The sequence below is a fragment of the Gymnoscopelus braueri genome (genome assembly GCF_963280865.1).
Source record: "Gymnoscopelus braueri genome assembly, chromosome: 16".
Lineage (NCBI taxonomy): Eukaryota > Metazoa > Chordata > Actinopteri > Myctophiformes > Myctophidae > Gymnoscopelus > Gymnoscopelus braueri.
The window spans coordinates 39,730,494-39,753,584 of record NC_137616.1 but is presented as its reverse complement, the minus strand read 5'-3'; the positions used below and the strand labels follow the sequence as shown (position 1 = coordinate 39,753,584).

The 23,091-nt window shown below is 41.2% G+C and overlaps 1 protein-coding gene across 4 annotated transcripts; it reads left to right on the top strand.

Moving 5' to 3' along the window:
• Positions 1 to 1,003: 1,003 nt before the first annotated feature.
• Positions 1,004 to 21,802, top strand: LOC308103730 (protein sel-1 homolog 1-like). Of its 4 annotated transcripts, none has more exons than XM_080453868.1 (21): positions 1,004 to 1,519; positions 2,451 to 2,494; positions 2,926 to 3,142; positions 5,532 to 5,699; positions 6,838 to 6,943; positions 7,327 to 7,489; positions 7,606 to 7,659; positions 7,754 to 7,813; positions 7,914 to 7,995; positions 8,568 to 8,722; positions 9,676 to 9,732; positions 9,859 to 9,927; positions 10,349 to 10,426; positions 10,861 to 10,923; positions 11,237 to 11,324; positions 12,390 to 12,538; positions 14,997 to 15,162; positions 16,080 to 16,154; positions 17,110 to 17,282; positions 17,756 to 17,884; positions 18,713 to 21,802. In XM_080453868.1, exons 1-21 carry the CDS (start codon positions 1,432 to 1,434, stop codon positions 19,043 to 19,045), a joined length of 2,517 nt encoding a protein of 838 aa, XP_080309994.1. In that variant the 5' UTR covers positions 1,004 to 1,431; the 3' UTR covers positions 19,046 to 21,802. The 4 variants fall into 4 exon arrangements, with proteins under 4 accessions (XP_080309994.1, XP_080309993.1, XP_080309992.1 ...); XM_080453867.1 differs by having other exon boundaries at positions 18,710 to 21,802; XM_080453866.1 differs by having other exon boundaries at positions 16,077 to 16,154.
• Positions 21,803 to 23,091: the final 1,289 nt, after the last annotated feature.

The window sequence follows — 23,091 nt, the reverse complement described above, 5'->3', positions numbered from 1 at the left end:
GGCCATTCCTTTCTAATGTCCCAGCATTCATTCATACAGTCCTCCATCTCCATTTCACAGTGCAAGGACTTAAAACCAAGTACATATTACACTATGTGAATCGTTATAACGTTAAGGTTGTGTTAAGGAGATGGTTCAGCATCATCAGATATTGAATAACATGTCAGCCTCCATACACAAACATAAAGGCATGGGCCTAGCTGGAAGAGTATAATGTTTTTTTTTCATTTACTTTATTAATACAATAATTTTTTTATTTGCATTTACTTGGATAATATTCGCCGCTTGGGTGTCCCTAGCAAAAAAAAAGGAAAAGTAATAAAACTGATCTGCAAGCTATCGTTGCATCGCAATGCGACGTGACGATAGCTTGTAGATTGGTCTTTTTTTTTGCGAGCAACACCGTCGTACACCACAGACTTGTGTGTTTGCGGTGTCGTGGACAAAGCTGCAGCAACGTAAACAACACACTAGCCTGGGATCAAAACCATTTTCAGGTTTCTGATCCGGTTGGAGCGGAAATAACTTTACGTCATCAGGTGGCCGGAACCAATGACCAGAACCTTCAGTGCCGTGCATCTTCAAAAAAAGATTCCCCTAGTTTAAAATGTGTTTAGTTTGGTATAATCGTTTTGTTTCTTTTGCTATACTAATCGTTTGTTATGTCCATCTTTTATTTTAACTCGTGGCGCGACTAGCGAGACTAAACGAATTGAATTGATTCGCATTATGTGGGTGGGGAACAAAAACAATGCGACGCCAACCGGAACCAACCACCGGAAACATGGTTCTATTCGTCCTTTTTCCCTAAACCGGATCACACGGGCCAGTTTAGAATGAACACCAGGCTTTCCTCTGAAGTGGAAAGACTGGTGATGACGCGAGGTTAACTGTGTACGCACCCGATTGGACGACACCGTTCTCGCTTCCACCGATTGGTCAACGTCTCGCAGAGCGCTCTGATGATTGGCGGAACCGTGGTAGGCAAAACAGGAAGTGTTGTCTATGTTCTATCTGAGGCTTTACTTTACTTGCAGTCGGTTTTTCCACGTCGTTGCCAAAAGCGATAATAATATGGTGTTTTTTTTAAATCAAGCAACGTTTAGTAATGTATAAGCAATGTCTGTATCAATAATTGTGTTTACGACGTCTGTTGCTTCGCTGTCTAAACGTCAGCTATAGCTTGTCTGCTAACGCAGTTTAGCGAACCATAACTAGCCCAAGTAGCCCTCAGTTTGCTAGCATATCATTATATTAATTATTGGGATGAATAGCCAACATTAACTAAGTTGTCATCTGTCTCAATGGAGACTAGATTATAGATTGTTATTGTTTTTCATGTGGGACTCAAGGAGACTGTAAGTGCGTGTTATGTGGTGGAACTATCAGTAGCTATTAGTTGTAGGAGATTGTTGGCTTATCATCAACACAATGGGATTTAAAGGGTCAATAAAGACGGCGAGGTCACTTACTTTTTTGGCACTTATGCTGATTTTCTTCGCAACTGGAATAATTGCTGGTAAGTGAGAAACAGACGCGTGTCATTTGATCTAATAATGTCAGCAGTGGTGGAAGAAGTGGTCATATTTTTGTTTACTTAAAGGGGAAATCCACCCATTTTCAATATTTAACTATGTCATTAATATAGCATAAAGGAGTTGTGTGGAAATAAGAAAAAATTAAAAAAAAAAACAACATTGCAAAAAAATTTAACATTGCAAAAAAATTAACATTGCAAATTACACCATGATGAGTCATCACAGTGTAATTTGCAATGTTAATTTTTTTGCAATGTTAAATTTTTTTGCAATGTTATTTCTTTTTAAAATTTTTTCTTATTTCCACACAACTCCTTTATGCTATATTAATGACATAGTTAAATATTGAAAATGGGTGGATTTCCCCTTTAAGTAAAAGTATCAATACTGCAATGTAGATGTACTGTTACAAGTAAAAGTCTGAAATTATAATTAATTGATTATAAGTAATTCTTGAGTAAAAGTACAAAAGTTAGATTGTTTTTAAACTTAAAGTACCAAAGGTAAAAGTACTCATTATGCAGTAATGTCCCATTTCACAAGTTTTCAAATGTATAAAATGTATTAAAATCCTTTGAAAATAGCAGATCAAATACGCTAAGTATATATAGGGCTGAAGTGGTTAGGGTATGTTTTGTAATAATAATCTAAATCCACAAAGTAACCAGTAACTAAAGTTTTCAAATAATTGTTATGGAGTAAAAGTAGAATATTTGCCTCTGAGATGTAGTGGAGTAGTACTGCAAATTAGAAATACTCCAGTAAAGTAAAAATACCCCAAAATTGTAATTAAGTACAGTACTTGAGTAAACCCACCACTGAATGTCAGTTGCCGACCTTCTTAAACCCGTGTGCCACCTGTTATTGACAGGTTAGTAAGTACACAGCACTGACATGTTTGATTTTTTGCAGATGAAGAGCAACTCGCGAATGATGATACAAGTCCAGAGTTAAAGGTAAGTGTTACTGTTACGGCTATTAGTTATTTGTTAAATCAGGGGTCTTCAACGTTGTTCAGTCTATAGGACCAATTGAGAGAGAGATGAAGCAGGGACCCCCTGTTACTACATGTATAAGATTTGTTTGCAGATTAAACTTTTTCATAGATTTCATAGATGGCTTCATAGACTTGTTTGACTCCACTATCGTCAGCGTTGTGTAAATTAATGTTTTTTGTTTGTTTGTTTTAAACATTATATTTTCTATTAATATGTTGGATTCATGTTAATGTATTTTCAGACATTTAACCACCTACAGTACACCCACAATACTTAGCAAACTTGACCTTTGGCTCTGCACCTGGTGCACTCTTTTTTTCCCTCTATCCAAACCTCTTTGCCAAAAAATAGCCGATCTACAAGCTCACATCGTGTCTTTCTCCCTCTAGTCATACCACGAGCCAGACTCTGAAGAGGATGAGGTCCCGGTGGGCTCCAGGATCGTAGCAGGTGCCACTCTGACCTCTGGCAGGGAGGATTCCCAACCCGCTGAGGATAACAGAAAGTTGAGGGATGATGGACACCCAGATGAGGGATTGCTGGAGGGGGAGGAGAAGGAGGATTTGCCCACCCAGCCTCCTCCCATTGTAGAGAAGCCTAAAGAGGGTGAGAGCCAGTGAGATACTGCATTGAAAAGATATAAAAAGTATATTATACACTCAAACATGTAAGCTTGAATTGCAGCAAGTGTGCAGTTATGTCTGTCTGTCTGTCTACAAATCAGAATTTAAAAGCTTTATTATCACCTCACAGGTTTACAGATGTAAATAAGTAGGTGAAATTATTTTTTTAACTTTCATCCAGCATCTTGGCTACAGTACTTGTGCTTTGGGTATGCACACAGCTATTAGCAGAGAGCTACCCACCAATGAGAGAGGGTGCTTTCTCGCAACAAGCCACCAGCAAAAAGCTTGTAGTTTTTGTCTCTGGCTGCTCAGTTAGTCTATTTAACAGCTACTTTGGGCTGGCAAACTTAATGCATCATTCTGATGCTTAAAGTCGGCCATACCACCCATGACCAAAAAGGATTGTTATTTTGTCTTTTAAAACAAAATGCCAGACACTTAGAGGGTTAAATTAGCCACTTTGAATTGTTGGACAAAAATGCGTTGGTGGTTTCAATCTGGAGGAGCAGGGCAGATGGTATCAAAATCTGCCAGTCTTGTGCTCATGTTGAGCGTGCATGGATTGGACACGTGCTTGTAATACTTAAAGTTCTGAAGCCTCGATGGGAATTATTACCTTGAAATTATAACTTGTAGGCCTTTTCGTAAACCAATTCCAGTCGTCTGCCCCCTCCACATTTTTCTGCTTGTCTAATGGTTTAAGTTTCTGTCTAGTACCTACACGTCTATGTGTAAAGCAGGGACCATGAGTTGTCTGTTGGTTTGTGTCTGTCTACTTGTATGTGTAAAGCAGGAATCATGGGATGACTGTTGATTACCGGTATTTGTCTGTCTGCACGTTGTCTGTTTAAAACAGGGATTATTATGAGTTGGTGTGCTGCTGCAACGAAGCAAAATTGTCAGTGTTTATTTAACTCTGAGGCCTAGTCGACGCGTACACAGAGATTTGTAAAATCGTGTTTTTCCCTCCTCTGTTTAAGAAATGAATTCTGTCTAAACAAGCACGGTTATTACGGAATCTCTGTTCACATGAAAATGCTAAAATAGGACTGTCATTGCGAGACTGTCGATTGACAGCCTGTCAACACTGACCACCGTGTGGAGTGGACGGGGCCTGTGAGAGAGTACTACCAAGTCAAACACTTGAGATAACACCTCAGTCTCCACACATCCCTGTTGTCGCATGTCAGTATGTGTGGAGAGGTGTTATTTCAAGGGCCTCCCTGAGTTATGTTGCACAGTGCTTCTGTAAACAGTGTTTATATAAAGATACGTTTCCCGGGTGAAAAAAATGCCGTAAGGATAAATGCAGCTTAAATATGAGCCTATCACTAGTAAGTGTCAGGAATTTTTCTCATATTTCAGCAGATAAAACTCATAAACAACAACATGGAAGTCAAATTAGTATCAAAGTTACAACCATCTTTGAAAGCCAGCAACTTATGGTAACGTATATGTACATAACAGTGTCAGTTAGTGGACAGAAACCGTTTTATCCATTTAGCACTCCTAGCACTTGAGGTGCCAAAAAAGAAAGGGTGCTGTGCTTTGTTCATTGTTCTTTCACCTATGAACATCTAATGTAAATATATTATGTAACATCTAATGTAAACACACATGAGCATGCAGAAGCGGTAAAGTGACTTGTGCCTCTTACACCCCAAGATGATGGCATCTAATGTGAACTTATGGTTGCCCATCAATGTGGTCTTGTCTGTGAGGCTAGTTTTTGTCACATTTTCTGAGCAAGGCTGTGTCGTGGTTGCAGTTCAGGGCAAATATTCTCACCCCCATGAGAAATTAAACACACAAACACACCTGTGACAACCCTTGCAGTGAGTCTATTACATCACATTTCTACTAGGGGACTACAAGTTCAGTCCGTGCAACAGTGGTTATGTCACATGACGCTTATCATGTACTGTACAGTAGTTTGTACCGAAGAGGATTCATGTTACATGTTGTTTACTATTTACTTCATGTTGTAATTGTGGTCGTAATTTATAAGGTGTTTATTTTTAGTATTGGTTCACTCTGCACAGCTCTGTTTTAGTACAGCCTTAACGTTAACACATCCTTTCTGCTACCTGTCCACATTCTGCCTGTGCCTTATAGAGCAAGATCCATGTAGTGGTCTGGTCGATATATCGGCCATTATTTAACTTTTTTGAGGACTTCGGTATCTGCAATTATGTAGCCGATATGTCCTGATTTTTAACAAATTTCAACCTGGCGTCCCTATTTTGGGCATGTCAGTATAGGCAAAAGTGTAAAAAAAAATAGCCAATTGTTTTAACAGCATTGGACGCAAAAACCTGCAATCGGCCTAGCTCTCTAATTCTTTTCCCTCCTTTTACTGGTTGATGCAGTTCCTGTGGTGAATGGAGGTACAGCCAATGGAGAGCCCTGCATCTTCCCCTTCCTGTTCCAGGGGAAGGAGTACTCTGACTGTACCACCGACGGCAGGGGGGATGGACGGCTCTGGTGTGCCACCACCTACGACTACGACCACGAGAAGAAATGGGGCTTCTGTGAAAGTACGTTTTGACCATGAAACTAAGACTTTTGAACCCATTAAGACCGGGAATGCATCTGTGTCTTTTTAAGATTTCTTTGGCTATTCAAATAAATAGCAGATCTACAAGCTCATAGCACGGCACAGAGTGCCTCACTACGAGCTTGTAGATCTAGAAAAAAATTATATATTCAAAGATTTGCACAAATGTTCAAGATTATTCTAAAATAGCCAAAGTATACAAATAATAGCTATAGCCAAAACCTAAAATGACACAGATGCTTTCTCAGTCTTAATGGGTTAAATGAAGACTTTTGACTCAAGTGAATGCCATTCGGTGTCACCCAAACATCAACCCATATGTAAACTTTCACCTCTATTCATTCGGCAGCCATGGACGTCTACTGACGGAGAATGATACTAATTTGAAATCGGTTGTTTCAACTATTCAAATAAGAATTGAAACCGCAATAAGAATTGAAACCGCAATAAGAATTGAAACCGAGAATAGCAGCTGTAGAGGGCAGAGGTATGAAGAGTCTACTGTAGAGCAGTAGTTGTTCCCAATCTCTTCTGGTACAAGATTTTCCACTTGAAAATCTTGAAAGCGTTGGCGGCCCACCCATCTGACCACATAACACGGCAGCCATTCGGCTTCTGTGTTAAGTGGTCAGATGGGTGGGCCGGACTGCTTTTCCAGAGCATGTTAATTTAATGATCAGTCGATTGATTGTGTTTCGGCTTTGGATCAATGGAACCAACGTGTACTGTAGTATACTTTTACGTTTTTATTAGTATCACTATGCAAACACATAATTTCAAGGTTTTAAAATAAAAAAATACTTCCATTAGTTAAAATCTTTTGGGGGTCCACTTGTATTACCCTCGCGGCCGACCAGTGGGCCCTCTGTAAGCAGAATCTGGATGGGGCACTCATAACACAATAATGAGACAGACAGGAATCAAGAGTTAAAGATTTATAAGGGTCCATTTGGTTACCAACCAACTCTTCATCATTTTGCTGGGGACCACCTGGAACCCCCTCAAGGACCACTCGTGGTCCCCGGACCACTGGTTGAGAACCACTGCTGTAGAGCTTTGCCTTGCTTTTCTTTGGGTGTGTATTGACGTTCCTCCTGGGTTGTGTTGTCTCTGTTTAGCTGAGGAGCAGGCAGAGCTGAGGCGTCAGGCTGAAGAAGCAGAGGAGCAGTATCAGGGCGTGCTCCGTATGCTCAATTCCACCACCAGGAGGAGCCAGAAAAAAGAGTGAGTACTACTTCCTGCTACTACTCCCCCGTCTGTTGTTTAGCCTCTACTATCACCCCATGCTGTTTTATTTTGAACTGAAACTAGTCATGGTTCACTAGTTATGGCATTTCATTTTTGTGGTTGTGAGGATATTTATAGTTGTTTGTAAAAAAAAAAGAAAAGAAAGATGATGTGTGTTACATTACCGTTCATAACTCCATGTGTACAAGAAAATGGCGCAGAAAAACCCACCCAGCGCATTAAAAAAAAACGTCCGTGAATGGCCGGTCAGGACAGCTTTATTCATTAACATGGGAGTGGAAAAAGCTTGCTTGCCGTCACTGCCGTGTGGGTTTCTAGCGTAATACCCGTGTGTAATTCCCCTACTCTGCTCTCTCCAGGTTGTATGAGAAGCTGCTGAAAGTGGCAGAGAAAGGCCACCACAAAGCCATGGAGAAGGTTGCCTATGCGCTGCTGTTTGGAGACTACATGAGCCAGAACGTCCACAAGGCCAAAGACCTGTTTGAGAGACTCGCCATGGAGGGTTCACCCAAGGCTCAGACGGTACAGCTCTTTACCTATAAACCTCAAACTGAACACAGCTCACACAAGAATAGCGTGGGGCGCTCATTTTTTAGAACGCTAATTGGGCTTATTTCTTTTGTCTTTGTTCTCCATAGGCTTTGGGCTTTTTGTATGCTGCAGGGCTGGGAGTGAACTCCAGTCAAGCTAAGGTACTCCTTTTTTTTAAGTGTTTTGACTGATATCATGTTTGCTGCTTTCCCAATAGTAATTAAGCATTACATTATTATTTTGTACATTTTCCAGGCTTTGGTGTACTACACTTTCGGGGCACTGGGTGGAAACCTTGTGGCTCATATGATTCTGGTAAGTTGTTTGGTTAATGATGTTAAAGTCCACAGTGTCTCCATCCTCATTACTTAACAAGAATAAAAGGTTTGACATGTTTGTGTACTTGTTTTATTAGGGTTACAGGTACTGGGGAGGTGTGGGAGTTCCCCAGAGCTGTGAGTCAGCACTGACACATTATAGACTGGTGGCAAATCAAGGTGAGAATCTCCCTTTTATCACCCCTTTTATTAAAAAAAACTCATATCACACACATAAGGCAGAACAAATCAGGAAAAATTTAATGGTCGATATCATTGTTCAAATATAAATTTGGACTACATGATATATGAACAAGCATCATTGTTTAATAGGAAAAAATAGAAACATGATAGATTGTCTAAATGTGGTGTGATCTCCAATCTTTAGTAATCGATGGTAAACGTTCTATGTGTGCAGTTTGTGAATGAAGCCACGTTATACAGCCTGGCTGCTTATAGGAATGTAGTGTGGGGACGGGTCTATGCCTTGTTTGACCAATTGAAAATGCAGATCTTTATGAATACTTCACCTATAAGTACAAAATGCTTACCCCACTTTGAGAATGAACTGTGAATGGTCTACTTTTGAGAAGGGACAGATTGACAGACATTCATACAGATAAATAAACCCTTCTCCCGATGGCTTGGGCTTTTGGCCGTAAAAGTTTGCAAACCATTTTTTTCCTCCTATATTTCTTTCCTCAAGTATCATTGTTTCCCCATCCATTTCCCTCCCACTCCCCTCTGTCCAGTGGCCAGTGATGTGTCCCTGACAGGAGGCAGTGCTGTGCAGAGGATCAGGCTCCTGGATGAGGTGGAGAACCCCGGCTCCACCAGCGGCATGCTGGAGGAGGACCTCATCCAGTACTACCAGTTCCTGGCTGAGAAGGGAGACGTTCAGGCTCAGGTAGGGCCGGGCAATGAACCCAAAATATATCGTCTCTGTCGGGTGGAAACTGTGTCCAATACTTTTCAGCATTCAAATTCTAAAATGGCAAAAGTAGCCGATCTACAAGCTCAAAAGTTGTCGCTTCGCACCACGTTTCGTGCTTGTGGATCTGCTACTTTTGATGCTTTTGTGTGACTCTGTAGTATGATCACGTAGTCGTAGGGCATTAATACACGAAAAAACACAAAAAGTTTAAATATGGATTTCTGCTTGACAGCAACGATATGTCAACCGATATTTAGAATCTACAAGTTCACAATGCATCTACAAGCAGGCTTGTAGATCTGCTATTTCCGCCGTGCGACACCATCGTAAGATGAAGTATAAATTAACCACATCCCTATTCTGGCGTGAACATTTGGTGAAAATAGTATATCTACAAGATTGGCTATTTTGAGTGAAGAGATTTGGTGTAGAGGGAAAAAAGGAGGTGGCCGAGTATAGAACCTTGGGGGCCACCGGTCAAAAAGGTGTATATATAGTGGTTATTAAGCACATTGGTATTGCCTCATGTTTCACTGATAGTAGTGATTCTACTAGTATGAATAATGTCCTTTTGGCACAACCACTTAATAATAATCTGTTTTTAATAGATTCACACTAGGTGATATCATACAGCATGAAATAGTAATAGTAGTACTAGTAAGATTCATACACAATTAATTTCCCTAAGGCCTTTTATCAAATCACATCCAGGGTATTAATATAGACACAGTGTGGGTGTGAGTCCAGGAAGAATACCTGCTGTAACAGGACATTATCTAATGAGGATCTAATGAAGAAATCAAATCCAAATATTTGTGTAGAAGTAGAATGCTCACTGTCCATGGCCATTACTTTGAATTGGAACGATAAGGAGCATGGATGGGACATTGTGACATTGACCTCATCATCATTGGTTGTTCCAACAGGTGGGACTAGGCCAGCTACACCTACATGGAGGACGTGGGGTGGAACAGAATCACCAGGTAACCTCTTGCAAGCTGTACTAAACATGCAAGTAAATATATGAAATGCTGTTCGGATTCGATACCTGGCACGGTGCAATCCTTTGTAACACCCCTGTTGTTTTCTGTTCCTATGTTTTCTAACAGAGAGCGTATGATTACTTTAACCAGGCGGCAAATGCAGGGAATACACACGCCATGGCTTTCCTAGGCAAGGTGGGTGAGATGTGTTTGGAAAAGTGTTTTTGTGATTTTCTTTCATAAGGTTTTAACAGATCGGGTCAATCCTAAAAGTGTCAAGCCGCAGCGCTTACTGTAACTGCGTCATACTAGCTGGTGTTTCTCAATATCAATCGGTTTGTGATGGATCAAAAATATGTTCCAATATTGTAGAACATTGGCACAATCATTTTAACAGCTTAAACGATATTTTGTACTTTGACTATTCAAAAATAGCAGATATACAAGCCCATCACAAGCACGTCACTCAAATCTTTGTTTCTGGAGGTCTCATATTTTTGAGATGGTGGTCTGCAGCCAAATACATATCATTTTGGGGGTCCTTGACATGAAAAGGGTTGAGAACAACTGATTTCCATTCCTCTTGGCTTCCTTGCTTCTCTTTTCTTCCCCTCAGATGTATTCAGAAGGCAGTGAGTTCGTCCCTCAGAACAATGAGACCGCCTTGCAGTACTTCAAGAAGGCCTCAGACCTGGTGAGAGCTCAGCCCTCTTTGATCACCATTATTATCATAGTCTAACTTAACACAGATACTAGGAGCATAGTATTTTTCAAGCAAAGAGAATGCTAGCACTCACGGAAATGTCCTTAACCAAGTTAACCCTGGCATCACACTGTACCACAACCAACATGTGCAAAAAGTCAATCACAGATCACAAATCCATTCATTAATACAACCACAAATGTTTACACATTGACTCCCCAAGAGGGGCATGGAGATCAATGAACACTATTAGGGGTCAGTAAAATACTACAGAAAAGTAGAATATTAAGAGTAAATGGATGGAAAATAGTAGTAAGAATATGACATTTGTATATCATTGAGATGGTGTGTTATCGTTTTGTTCAAATGTCAAGGTTCCTACTAGCATTGAGCTGTGAGTCATGCAGTGTTTTGTCTGCCTTCAGGGTAACCCAGTGGGACAGAGCGGGCTGGGCATGGCCTACCTATACGGGAGGGGTGTCCCTGTGGTAAGACACACTAAACACCTGTTGTGTGCCCTGACGTGACCTGTCCTCACCCAGTCCACATCTATTTTTAACTGCAGACATTGCCAATGTAGTGTCAAAAATAATAATTTGAAGACATCATTCAGAGCAAATGGAATTGTGCCCAGATTTATAAAGTGTAAATTAGTTTTTACCCCCAAGGTCATGGCAAGAAAATGAATAAATAAATAAACAAATTAGATTTCTTGACTGAAGTCAGTATATTTATTATGTTAATACTCTGTGCGTGTGTGTGTGTGTGTGTGTGTGTGTGTGTGTGTGTTTGTGTCCTCAGAATTATGAGCTTGCCCTCAAGTACTTCCAGAAGGCAGCAGAACAGGGTTGGGTCGATGGGCAGCTTCAACTAGGCACCATGTATTACAGTGAGTGTTTTGTGTGTGTGTGTGTGTGAGTGTGTGCCTGTGTGCATCTTTCTCTTTGCACTTGAGTTGACCTCAAATAACTAGAGTCAACTGACTGATGCCAGACTTTTGGGCCCTGCTCCTGATTCACCAGTTACCGATGTTTTGACAACATTTTCTATTTGATTAAAAATGAACATTTAACTTATATGCAAAAAACTTGTAGAAATAAACATCACTTTTTATTGAACCTATCAAAAGTAGCCCATCTACAACCTTTCAACAAATGCTCACAACATAATTGCTGATACCAATGTAGAAAAAAAGAATGGCCGATATATCTGTTAAAGTGATATATTGGTATGGCTCTAGTATTTGGGCATACCACTGGCCCCTCATGGGAAATGCGACCAGCACATTAGACTGATATAGGACCTTACAACACAATGTAAGAGATGTGAATCTGTAGGGTGGCACCTTGATGTTGGCAGTGAAATGTTGCTGTTAGATGTCCTTTTCACTTCCTGGAAAAATATTGCTGCGCAGCACCTTAATTCTCCTGGTGAATGTCCTTCCAGTCTTTGATGGCCATTGGGTGGCACTGTCAGATTTATATTATTGCTTCAGAAGCCTTGAAAACCTCTGGGCTCTCTCCCACAAATGTGTCAATTTTTCACACTACTTCTCCCTCTGTATAAATTCTATTATTTGTCTTTGTCCTGCAGTTTGCCTGCAACTATGGATTATTTTCTTAGCGATTTTTCTATCGATTACATTTTTTATTTATTGATAATCAAGATTTATTTTTATTTTTATATATATATCAACAAATTGAAAACCATTTTAAGTGTCATTTTATACTGTTTTTATACTCGCACAAAAGGTGTCGTTCACAACTAGTGAAAATAGCAGTTCTACAAGCTCACAATGCGACGCGTTGTGAGCTTTAGATCTGCTATTTTCCCTGTAAACGACATGCCCAAAATAGGGGCAGATTAATCTATTATTTTATTAGATCATCAATTATTTTTTCGAATCAATTAAATCTCGATTATTTGGATTAACTGTTGTACACCTGCTCTCCAGATGGCATCGGGGTGAAGCGAGACTACAAGCAAGCCCTCAAGTTCTTCAACCTGGCATCTCAGGCCGGCCACATCCTGGCCTTCTACAACCTGGCCCAGATGCACGCCACCGGCACGGGCGTCATGCGCTCCTGTCACACAGCTGTGGAGGTATGGAAAGGGGCAGGGGAGTGTTGTATCACCCTATGGGGTAGGGGAAATGACATTTATGCATTCACCCAGAAGATGGCTCGCTCAGATGGCTTTTTTACAAGTCCTTGGTGGGGAGCTGTTAGGGGATAACTGTTTAAGAATATATACTACTACAGGTGGCACGGTGGCGCAGTCGGTAGTGCTGTCGCCTCACAGCTAGAAGGTCCTGGGTTCGATTCCCGCCAGGGACGCTGTGGGCACTGGGGGCGTGTCTTCTCCTCCGTGTCATCAGCGCCCATACCCTAGGTGGGGTTGGAGAAAGGGCCTACTATGTGTGGAGTTTGCATGTTCTCCCTGTGTCTCCTAGGGTAGTTAATACCCTCACAAAAACATGTAGTAATCCTGGTCGCTATACCGCCTCCCCCATGACAGCCGGGGCGCCTGATGGAGGGGAAGGGAACTGGTTGGAATAACGTGTTCCTTCCACGCGCTACGTCCAACCAGGGAAACTCCCCCCTGTCAGGTGACAAGAAGGTCAGTTGGCTCTCATGCATTGAAGGAAGCATGAGCTCGGCCATAGGCTTTGGGGGACTGGTGTAGTGCTGGTGTAGGGCTGGTGTAGCGCCCAGGATCACTTAGGAAATTGGCACCGGGTGAAAAAAAAAGGGTTACAAAAATCGCGGGATAAAAAAAATAAAAAAAAAGAATATATACTACTTTGTCATACGACAAAATAGTGAAAATACCTGGTCTACTTGAGCGTGTAGGTCTGCTATTTTGAATTTTGTTTGCCTCCAATGACATGCTCAAATTAGGGACTTCAGGTTGAAAGTGTTTTTAAGTGTCTTAAGCACACGGACACACACAGTCAGTTTCTTCTGATGGCCTTGTGTCATGGAATTCTGTATCAATTAGTAATTGTTGAGGCAAATGGAGTCAAAGACCTTTTTTATTTTACCAAGTCTCATTGGGATCAGAAATCTCTTTTACAAGAAAGACCTGGGCAAGATAGCAGCCATATAAAAACGACACATTAAAATGCAACATACAGTATGGAACATTCATGTATATAAAATCCACAATAAAAAACACGATGGCCTCCCAAGAAAAAACGATGACATGCTGCCTTCACTACATCCTTTATGATGCCCTTAAATGCATCAAGTTTAATACATGAGCTCATGGAAGAAGTACATGGTGGTGGTACAGTAGTTACTAGTTCCCTAAACAATAGCCAGGCCTGTGCCATGGCATGCTGACTATGATATCATGCATTAATCCATCTAGACCGGGAAGATTTTTTTGGGGGGCTATTCAAAAATAGCAGATATACAAGCTCATAGCATAGCACTGAGTGCTGCGCTATGAGCTTGTAGATCTGCTTTTTTTTTTTTTATTGTGCAAATTTGTGCAAATCTTTTTTTAAAGCGAACATTTTTAACTCAAATCTTTGCTTCTGGGGGTCCCTGGAACACAATATTTTGAGATGGGGGTCCACGGCCAAATACATATAATTTTGGGGGTCCTTGACATGAAAGATTTTGAGCACCACTGATATAGAAACATACGTTTTTCAAAAACCTTACGTTAGGATTTAGATGACATTTTTAGAATCGGCCTCGGGTCTAATAAATGGGCTAAAGTTCTCAGTCGCCATGACTGATTTCAGTCATTTAGATTCCATAGAAGCCAGAATGTCTTCTATGTGAAGCATGGAAAATAGCCGATCTACAAGCTATCGGCAGTAGAGTTTGTGGATGGGCTTTACCACAATTCCTCCTCAATTGACAGATACATCGACGTGTTATTAGCTCTTATTTGTTTACAGTTTACATTCGACACCAGGGTGCGATCTTGTGCAAGGCTGTAGTAGTTTTGAACGTCGACTTCTCGACCAGAGCCTTCTGCGGTTTCTCTTATATATTTTTTTAAGTAGGGTTCTTTTGAAATCCACTGTCTTCAGCCTCTCCTCCTCTTATCTCCTTCCCTCCATTCCCTCTGGTGCCAATTAGAGCCAGTGTGTTTGAACATGAGGGCCTTTTGCCAGCGTGTGCAGTTCTGTGACTTTGTGTGTCTCACTGTATAAAAGTAGCAATGCCACGACACAAAAATACTGTTAACCCGTTCAATCCGGGAACGCTTCTGTCATTTTAGGTTTCTTTGGCTATTCAAAAATAGCAGATATCCAAGCTCACAGCGCCGCACCGAGTGCTGCGCTATGAGCTTGTAGATCTGCTATTTTTGAAAAATCTTGAACCTTTGTGCCCATTTTTGAATATATATATTTTTAAAGCTAACATTTGTAACTCAAATCTTTGCTTCTGGGGGGTACAAATGTTCGCTTTTTAAGTAGATTTTGAATTCCGGACATTTACTTGTAACAGAGTATTTCTACATTGCAGTATTGATACTTTTACTTAAGTAAAAACATTGAGTACTTTTTCCACCACTGCTCACCACCGTCTGGTGTTTGCAGCTCTTCAAGAACGTGTGCGAGCGCGGCCGCTGGTCAGAGCGCCTGGCGGCGGCCTACGGCAGCTTCAAGGAGGGCGACATGGACGCGGCGCTGATCCAGTACCTGCTGCTGGCCGAGCAGGGCTACGAGGTGGCACAGAGCAACGTGGCCTTCATTCTGGACCAGGGTAAGAGGAACAAAAAACATCCCACACATGTATTCTGAACCAACTTCAATACTTCGTAAAATCCTGAGTGTTCAATTTATCTCTTTGAGAGTGTACAAATGGAACTAAATGGACTCGTTATAATGAGTTCATTTGGTTCCATTTGCACACTTTCATAGTACATAGTACTCTCATAGTAGTAAAATGAATACATTTAAATAAATAAACTTAAAGGTAGGGTAAGTGATTTGCAATTATTCAAATAATTGCAAAATGGGTCTATGTTCTGATAGTGCTCGTTACTATAGAGTGTCCTGTCCATATAAAGAGTCTCCATGTCTCTCCAGCTCTTTATAAAACAGAAAATGTATTTTGTATTTTTTTTTTTTTTTTTTTTAGTTTCATTTCCAATTTTATCCAACCAGGACAGAGAACTCAATCAGGATATAGATTAAACAAGTGAAATTGGAAGTGATGACACTAAGAAATGAGCAGACAAAATTTTAACTGGAACACTATACAAACTAAAAATGGGTACTTTCTCCTGATTGGCTGAGATTTTGACACCTACCGAAAAATGTATTTTCTGTTTATTAAAGAGCTGAAGAGACATGGAGACATCTGTTACTGAACAAACACTCTATAGCAATGATTACTATCAGAATATAGTATTTTAACCTTTTAACAAAATACTTTTTGTTTTAACCAAAAAATATCACTTACCCTACCTTTAACATTCTTAAAAGACATTTAAGTTTAGTTTCCTCAGATTGCAAATGAGACTATGGCAATGAATATTATTAATTATACAAAAGAGTATAACTATATTAAAAGTAAGACATGAGTGAAATCGTTCTTGTGTTGTTAGTCGACATGTTAACCGCCGGATGCTGTTTGTGTTGTGTGTTTATTTTGTCTCTGTGTGGTTTTTGAAGCAGAAGGAGGTCGGCTCTTCACTGAGAATGAGACCTACCCGCGGGCTTTGCTCCACTGGACCAGAGCCGCAGCACAGGGTCAGTCCATACTACCCCCCACCACCCCCCCCCCACCCCCAACCCAACCAAACCAGCAGTATTTCACTGTGACTTTGCTCTCCATTTTGTTTTTAAAGGGACTGCACAGTGGTAGGCTGTAGTTCATTCCCGCCTCTGCAAATTGTCAGATAATGCACCAGTCGTGTTTGTTCTGCCTCAGAGAGCCTATGACAAAGAGTGGTACTAGAATCTGCAGGTGCCAGCTGCTACGTTTTGGCAGCTGCAGATTTTCACCCTCTGCTACAGGGAATGACACCAATCTTATTATTTAGTTTTTTTTGTTCCCAGTTTATTTTCTCCCGAGATGCCCGCCATTCGATTTAGGAACCTTATGCATTATAGAGAAGAAAGCAAGTGATAAATCTCAATATTGCAACTATACGGTTTCTGAATTGACACAGATTTTTAACTCTACCTTACCTAAACATTAAAGTGGCAATGAAATGAAAAATACTTAGCAATGAGGAGATGCCTACTGTATCAATGGATGTAGAAAAAATGAAAATAAATTACTTCCTGTCAAATGCAAACGTAGCAACCACTAACTAACTCAGTGCCCTTGTGGTTAGTGTCCGCCCTGAGATTGGGACGTCTGGGTTTGTTCCCCGGCTGAGTCATACCAAAAACAATAAAAATGGGACCCGATGGGACCCCAGTGCTTGGCACTCAGCATCAAGGGTTGGATTGGGGGTAAGTCCCTGCGACATACTGTACTAGCGTCATGTCCAGTCGGTGTTGTTCTTGTACATCAGGCTGCCTCGCGCTACAGAAACAGGACATAGGCTCCTGCCCTATGGGCCACATGGCTTGCGAAGGCTTACTTTATGACGTCTTTAAATAAGAACTAGGGAGTCAGTACTGTTTGACCTGTTAAATCTCTCGTACGTGAAAGCCAGTGTATTTGATAAAGGTATTGTATACTTTCCCCCCCCAGGTTATACTGTGGCGAGGATAAAACTGGGCGACTACCACTTCTATGGCTACGGGACAGATGTGGACTATGAGACGGCCGTCATCCACTACAGACTGGCCTCAGAGCAGCAGCACAGCGCTCAGGCCATGTTCAACTTGGGATACATGCATGAGAAAGGCCTGGGCATCAAACAGGTGGGCATTACGGCATGCTTACCGAGTCAAGTCCAGCTGGACCAATATGTCTCTGCTGTCGGGCAGAATCTAGCTATGTCCAAAATATTTACTTTTGGACATTTCCACCCCACAGAGACATTATGTATATTCTTTTATACATCAATGAGAACATTTTCATTTCGTTTTTTTTTTAAATAATCAACTAAATCGATTCATCTGATTACCAACTTAAACCATAATTTATACTTTGTGTACAACAGCGTTGCACAAAAATAGCAGATCTACAAAGATCTGAACGTGGAGACAAGACTTCTGCCTTGTAAGCTTGTTCGATCTGCTATTTGCGATATTGTTGCTTCTGTATAAGAAAGTGATAGTTGTATTCAAATTAATCACTTTTTAAATATAATCGATTAAATTGATTAGTTTGAATAATCGTACATCGTCAAAGGTGCACAGTCACGCAGACTTTTCCGTGTGTGTGTCCACAGGACATCCACCTGGCCAAGCGCTTCTATGACATGGCTGCTGAGGCCAGTCCTGACGCCCAGGTACCTGTGTTCCTGGCACTGTGTAAGCTGGGCTTGGTCTATGCCCTGCAGTACCTGCACGATCTCAATGTGAGTACCAATTAATAGATTATTTTATTGAAAGGGTAGGGTAAGTGATATCTTTTGGTTAAAACAACATGTTTTTTTGTTAAAATTATAATAGTTATTACTATATTCTTATTGTAATTAGTGCTATAGAGTGTTTGTACAGTAACAGAGGCCTCCCCGTCTCTCCAGCTCTCAAACAAAATTTCAGCCAATCAGGAGAGAGTGCTCATTTATAAGGTTCATTTTTATAGTGTTCCAGTTCCTATTTTGTCTGCTCATTTCTCTGTGTCATCACTTCCAATTTCACTTGTTCAATCTGTATCCTGTCTGAATTCTCTATCCTGATTGGATAAAATCGGTATCCCGACATCAAAATGCATTTTCTGTTTAATAAAGAGCTGGAGAGACATGGAGACTCCTGTTACTGAACAAACACTCTATAGCAGGGGTCCTCAACATTAAATCTTGAAGGTCCACAAATACGTTTTTGAATAAGGCTAGGGTCCGCACATGCACGCGCCCGCGCGAATTTTTTTCGCGGATTTTGGCGGATTCGGGTACTTTTTCCCCCGTTTTTGTTACTTTATTTCGGTTTTAGGGTAAAAATAAATAAATAATAATACTTTTTTTTTTTTTTTTTTTTTTTTAAATTATAATTTCCCCAGGGTCCACAGAGAGGTGTCCCGCGGTCCGGTCATGGACCGCGGTCCGCCTGTTGAGGACCCCTGCTCTATAGCAATGAGTACTATCAGAATATAGAGCTATTTAACACTTATTTTAACCAAAGAAAATCACCTTCCCTACCTTTTTTAATTGATTATTTAAATTAACTCTTGCACCACTAAGCAGGTGAAGGAGGCGATCATCCAGGTGGACCTGGATCAGCTGCTGGGTCCTGAGTGGGACCTCTACCTCATGACGGTCATCGCCCTGCTGCTGGGCACCGTCATCGCCTACCGCCAGCGGCAGCACCAGATGGTGGCGCCGCCCCGCCCGCCGGCCCCTGCCCCCGGACCTCCTCCTCCGCCGCCGCCACCACCCGCCACCAACGCCGGGCCACCCCAAGAGCAGGCCCAGGCCCGGGACGAGCCCCAGGCCCAGGACGAGCCCCAGGCTCACGTGGACACACAGCAGCAGGCCCAGGGCCGGGCTGACCTGGAGGAACAGCAGCAGCAGCAGTGAGAGAATATCGTCGCTATCGGGTGGAAACCTTCTATGTCCAAAACTGTTACCTTTCAGTAAATTGGGGGCGGGGGGCGACAACCCTGTTCCCCGTTCCCATGGATCCAATGTAGTCATTATCAAGTCACAAGCTCTTGTTAAGACTTTTCTTTGTTTCAATATTTATAAAACCCATAGACACACTTAACCACTTTCAAATGAAAAAGAAATAGCAGATCTACAAGCTCACACACGCGTTGTGAGCTTGTAGGTCTGCGTTTTTGCTACTTTTGGGGCGGCACTCTTGTACAACGAACGAGGCATTCACAACACAACGAGGCATTCATTTACGGGAAAAAAAACAAAAACATAGAATGATGAAACATGGAGATACGAGGTTTCTGCCCGACAGCGACGATATAACAGATGGAGGAAAGGACAACGACAGAACAGGATAGAGAAAAGGAGTGTGGTGAAGTGGCCCTCCACCAGCCGCCACCCCCCGCGCAGTAGTCAGTGCTGCCCGCTAGCTTGAACACTATCCCCTGTCCCTCCCCCAAGTGCCCATGCCCTCCCGCTCCTTTCTGCATTCTAAAAACAAAAAGACTTCAAAGTCTATACTGAACGGTAACGGTTGAGGCTCACCGCTCTCTTTCTCATAAAAATAATGCTGTCTCCCCCCCCCCCCGTGCTGATCTGAGGCACTTGGGGTCGGGGAGGGGGGGGGGTGTTATTCACGATGCTAAAGGAACAGAGACAGCCCGAAGGGAAACACAGACTTGAGACTTCAGATGTAGTTTGTGACTCAGGGTATTGACGGAGGCCACCTTCTCCTCGACATGGAATCAGCCACGGGGGGGGTGGTCGCAGGACGCGCCAGTCTAATTATCAGATCAAACGCATTCATTGTGATCGAAAATGGCCATTTGTTTGTTGGGTTTTTGTTTTCCCCAATCCATCCCCCGCCGGCCAAGAACTGCTCTAGTTGCCTCTTTGTTGCCCAGCATTTTGGAAACGGAAAAAGAAAAGATGGGCAGGAAAAGAGTTTGTTTTGCCAACTCTTCTTCTGTTGATAAATATATCCTGTTTTTTCTTTCTGTTTTGCATGTCGTTTTGCAGCCTTTGATTTGGGAGAGCCCCCCCCAACATTTTATTCTCATTGGTAACCAGTTTTGTCAGCAGCATCTGTTGTCATGAAGTTAAACCCCCTCTCTGTGTACCCATCAACACGTCACAAAACAATAATGTTCAACTACAAAGGTGCGCTCAGAATCGCGCACATCTCCGCCAGGAGGCATGCCCTATACCTCTGTCCAGCTGTCTCTTTGACTTAAGACAGTTGGGACCAAGTTGAATGTGCGCAGACATAGTATGATTGAAAGATTAGCACGGCATGTAATTATGAGTTGTACATTGTCTTTACCGTCTTCAATCCACTTCTCTTATAAGGTACACATTCAATGTCATTGTTCTCTCTGATAGCTCGGACGGAGTTGAATGTGCGTGGACATTAAAGGTAGGATAAGTGATTTTTCTTTTGGTTAAAACAACGTTTTTTTGCGCAATAAACATGACACTGTTAGTGGTTTGTGAGAGCTGCAGACAGACACACAAACACACGACTGAAATCATGATCTCCTGGCGGAGATAATTAGGACGAACAATGAAAAGAAGGCAACCTTCAGCTTAATGGTATATGAACACGAAAATGCTCTTTAGCTACTCTGTGATCTCTAAACTTTATACAATGGCTCTTGCGATGCTCCATGCTTGTAGGATTGAGTTGTTTTTTCAACCCGTAGGTTGATGTTTTAACATAGGAGATAGTCAGGAAGGTAGGCGTTAACCTAGGACTGGGCGATATGACTTCAAATCAATATCACGATTATTCCAAACTTTTGCCTCGATTACAATAAAGGAACAATTATTTCAAAAATAGCAGATCTGCAAGGTCCAACGTGTCACTATACGACACATTGAGAGCTTGTGCTATTTTTTTTTGCTATTTTTGTAAGTGATTAATCAGACTAATCAATTTAGTTGATTATAAAAAAAAGAAATTATTTTGAATTAGAAATTAAAACAATTATTTTCAGTTAATTGCCCTGCCCTAGTGTTAACCCATGCAAGTTTGTCTGAAGGGAGTTGTTAATTGACGGCACCTACTGCACTCGTCTTTATTACAATGAAGGTTTTGAAAATCTTCAGACTAGGGATGCACGATATTTGAAATTTATATCTGAATAACGATCAATTGCAAGGTCAAATCGACCGATACTGATACCAATATTGGTATACAAGTTTCCATTTACCTTACACCTGTTATACAGTAACTGTGATTCTGGGTGCAAATGCAGACTTCTAAACAAACAGTCCATTCTTATTACACTACCTAAGTCTTTAAGGCCTACTGATACACATATTATTTCACACAACTTAAATAAAAAAATCTCCATCTTGTTGACCCTTTTGAAAGCTTCCCCAGAACACACTGATTGAATCTGCAGCCTTCATCACAAAAGGCTTTATGTTTCACATTCAAACAAATATAATCCAAAAAGAAATTGGCCAACATGATATAATTTATTATTTTGATATCGTTCCATTCCGATATTGCATTTTTATGGCAGATATTGCCGATACTGATATGATGACCAATTAATCCTGCATCCCTACTTAAGACATACATTTTGTAATCTTGTAAGTGAAGAACACAGTCTTCATATTCATCTGTGAGAGTAAATATTTGTCAACTGTACAGCATTGACACAAACCTGAGAGCTTTTCTTGGTGTGACATTTTTCAGCCAACACTTGGGTGTCATTTAAGCCAGCACTGGGTGCCCTGGCCTTACAGCATCAACATGTCCCTCATACACGGTAAAATCCACAGTGGTACCATCTGTATGTTCTTCTGAGTTAAATGAATACTAATGATTTTACTGTGTTCTCTCCGGTTAGCCCATTTAGACCTGTTACACCTACAGTATACGTTGTTCTACCTTTCAGTCCGAGACAACATCTCTGTCGCATTAGTTGTTGTTGCTATATATATATAGCAACATATTTGTATGATTATTTTAATTGACAATTTGAGTGTTTTTCAGAAAACGTAGGTTCGGATTTTGAAGGTGTTTTTAGAATCAGCCTCGGGTCTAAATGGGTTACTTTAACCACTTAAATCAGAAAGTTGCAGATCTACAAGCTCAGAGGTCTGCTGTTGCACAACTTCAACTTGTTATCAGTGTTTTTACACCAGTGCTTCTCAAACTCTTTCATTTCAAACCCCCTCCGTATTAATTTAGCTCTCAGAGTTACAGACCTGTAAGGGTCTCCTGGTGGGTGGTCCCCTGATCCCAGGTTGAGAAACTCTGTTTTTACTACCCTTGTGGTAAAAACCCCACAGTAAAATGAGAATTTCCCCATGTTTGTTCTAAATTTGGGTGGTACCAGATCATGGTTTCTTCTCTAGTATTCAGATGGCCACAAATGTGTTTCTGAAGTGGAGAAACGAAACAAATCACTGCATCACCTTCAAATCAAGCAGCTTGTCTCACAGACGCATTGTTTTGCCTGTGTGCAATCATTTGATTCCCCAAACACTTTTGACCACTCAATCAGTGTTGCCAAATGGGAAATGTTAAATTATGGTACCGGAGGCTTAAATTTATCATATTTTAAAGAAAACTGTCATACACAGCAAAATAAGATAAATCATAAGTGTAAAAAGTGTAATTTCACTAAAATAGTATATATCAAGAAACAACCCTGTCACTTGAGAAAAATGCACAACATGCGCTGCGTGGAAGCAGACAATTTCCTGGCACTTACTCAAATAAAAGCCTGAAACTGGACAGTTTTTAATGTTTTTAAAGTACAGATCAGATTCTTTTTTTTGTATCGTGAAAAGTCCAACTGGATCCTTGATCAGCAGCCAGGGCATTTAGTAAATTGATGCACCTTTTTGTGATAATGGTGAAATTATGCTTACATGGGGGTGTTTTTGGCATTATTGATCGTACACTGTACAGAGGGTAAATGATCGTATCTGGCAACGCTGTCTCACAT

Bases quoted from the DNA above. Each gene is read 5' to 3' on its own strand.
- LOC308103730 (XM_080453865.1), top strand. From the start codon at position 1,432: ATGGGATTTAAAGGGTCAATAAAGACGGCGAGGTCACTTACTTTTTTG. The intron at 3,143-5,531 runs GTGAGAGCCAGT...TGGTTGATGCAG, and splicing joins TGTAGAGAAGCCTAAAGAGG to TTCCTGTGGTGAATGGAGGT. The intron at 12,539-14,996 runs GTATGGAAAGGG...TGGTGTTTGCAG, and splicing joins CCTGTCACACAGCTGTGGAG to CTCTTCAAGAACGTGTGCGA.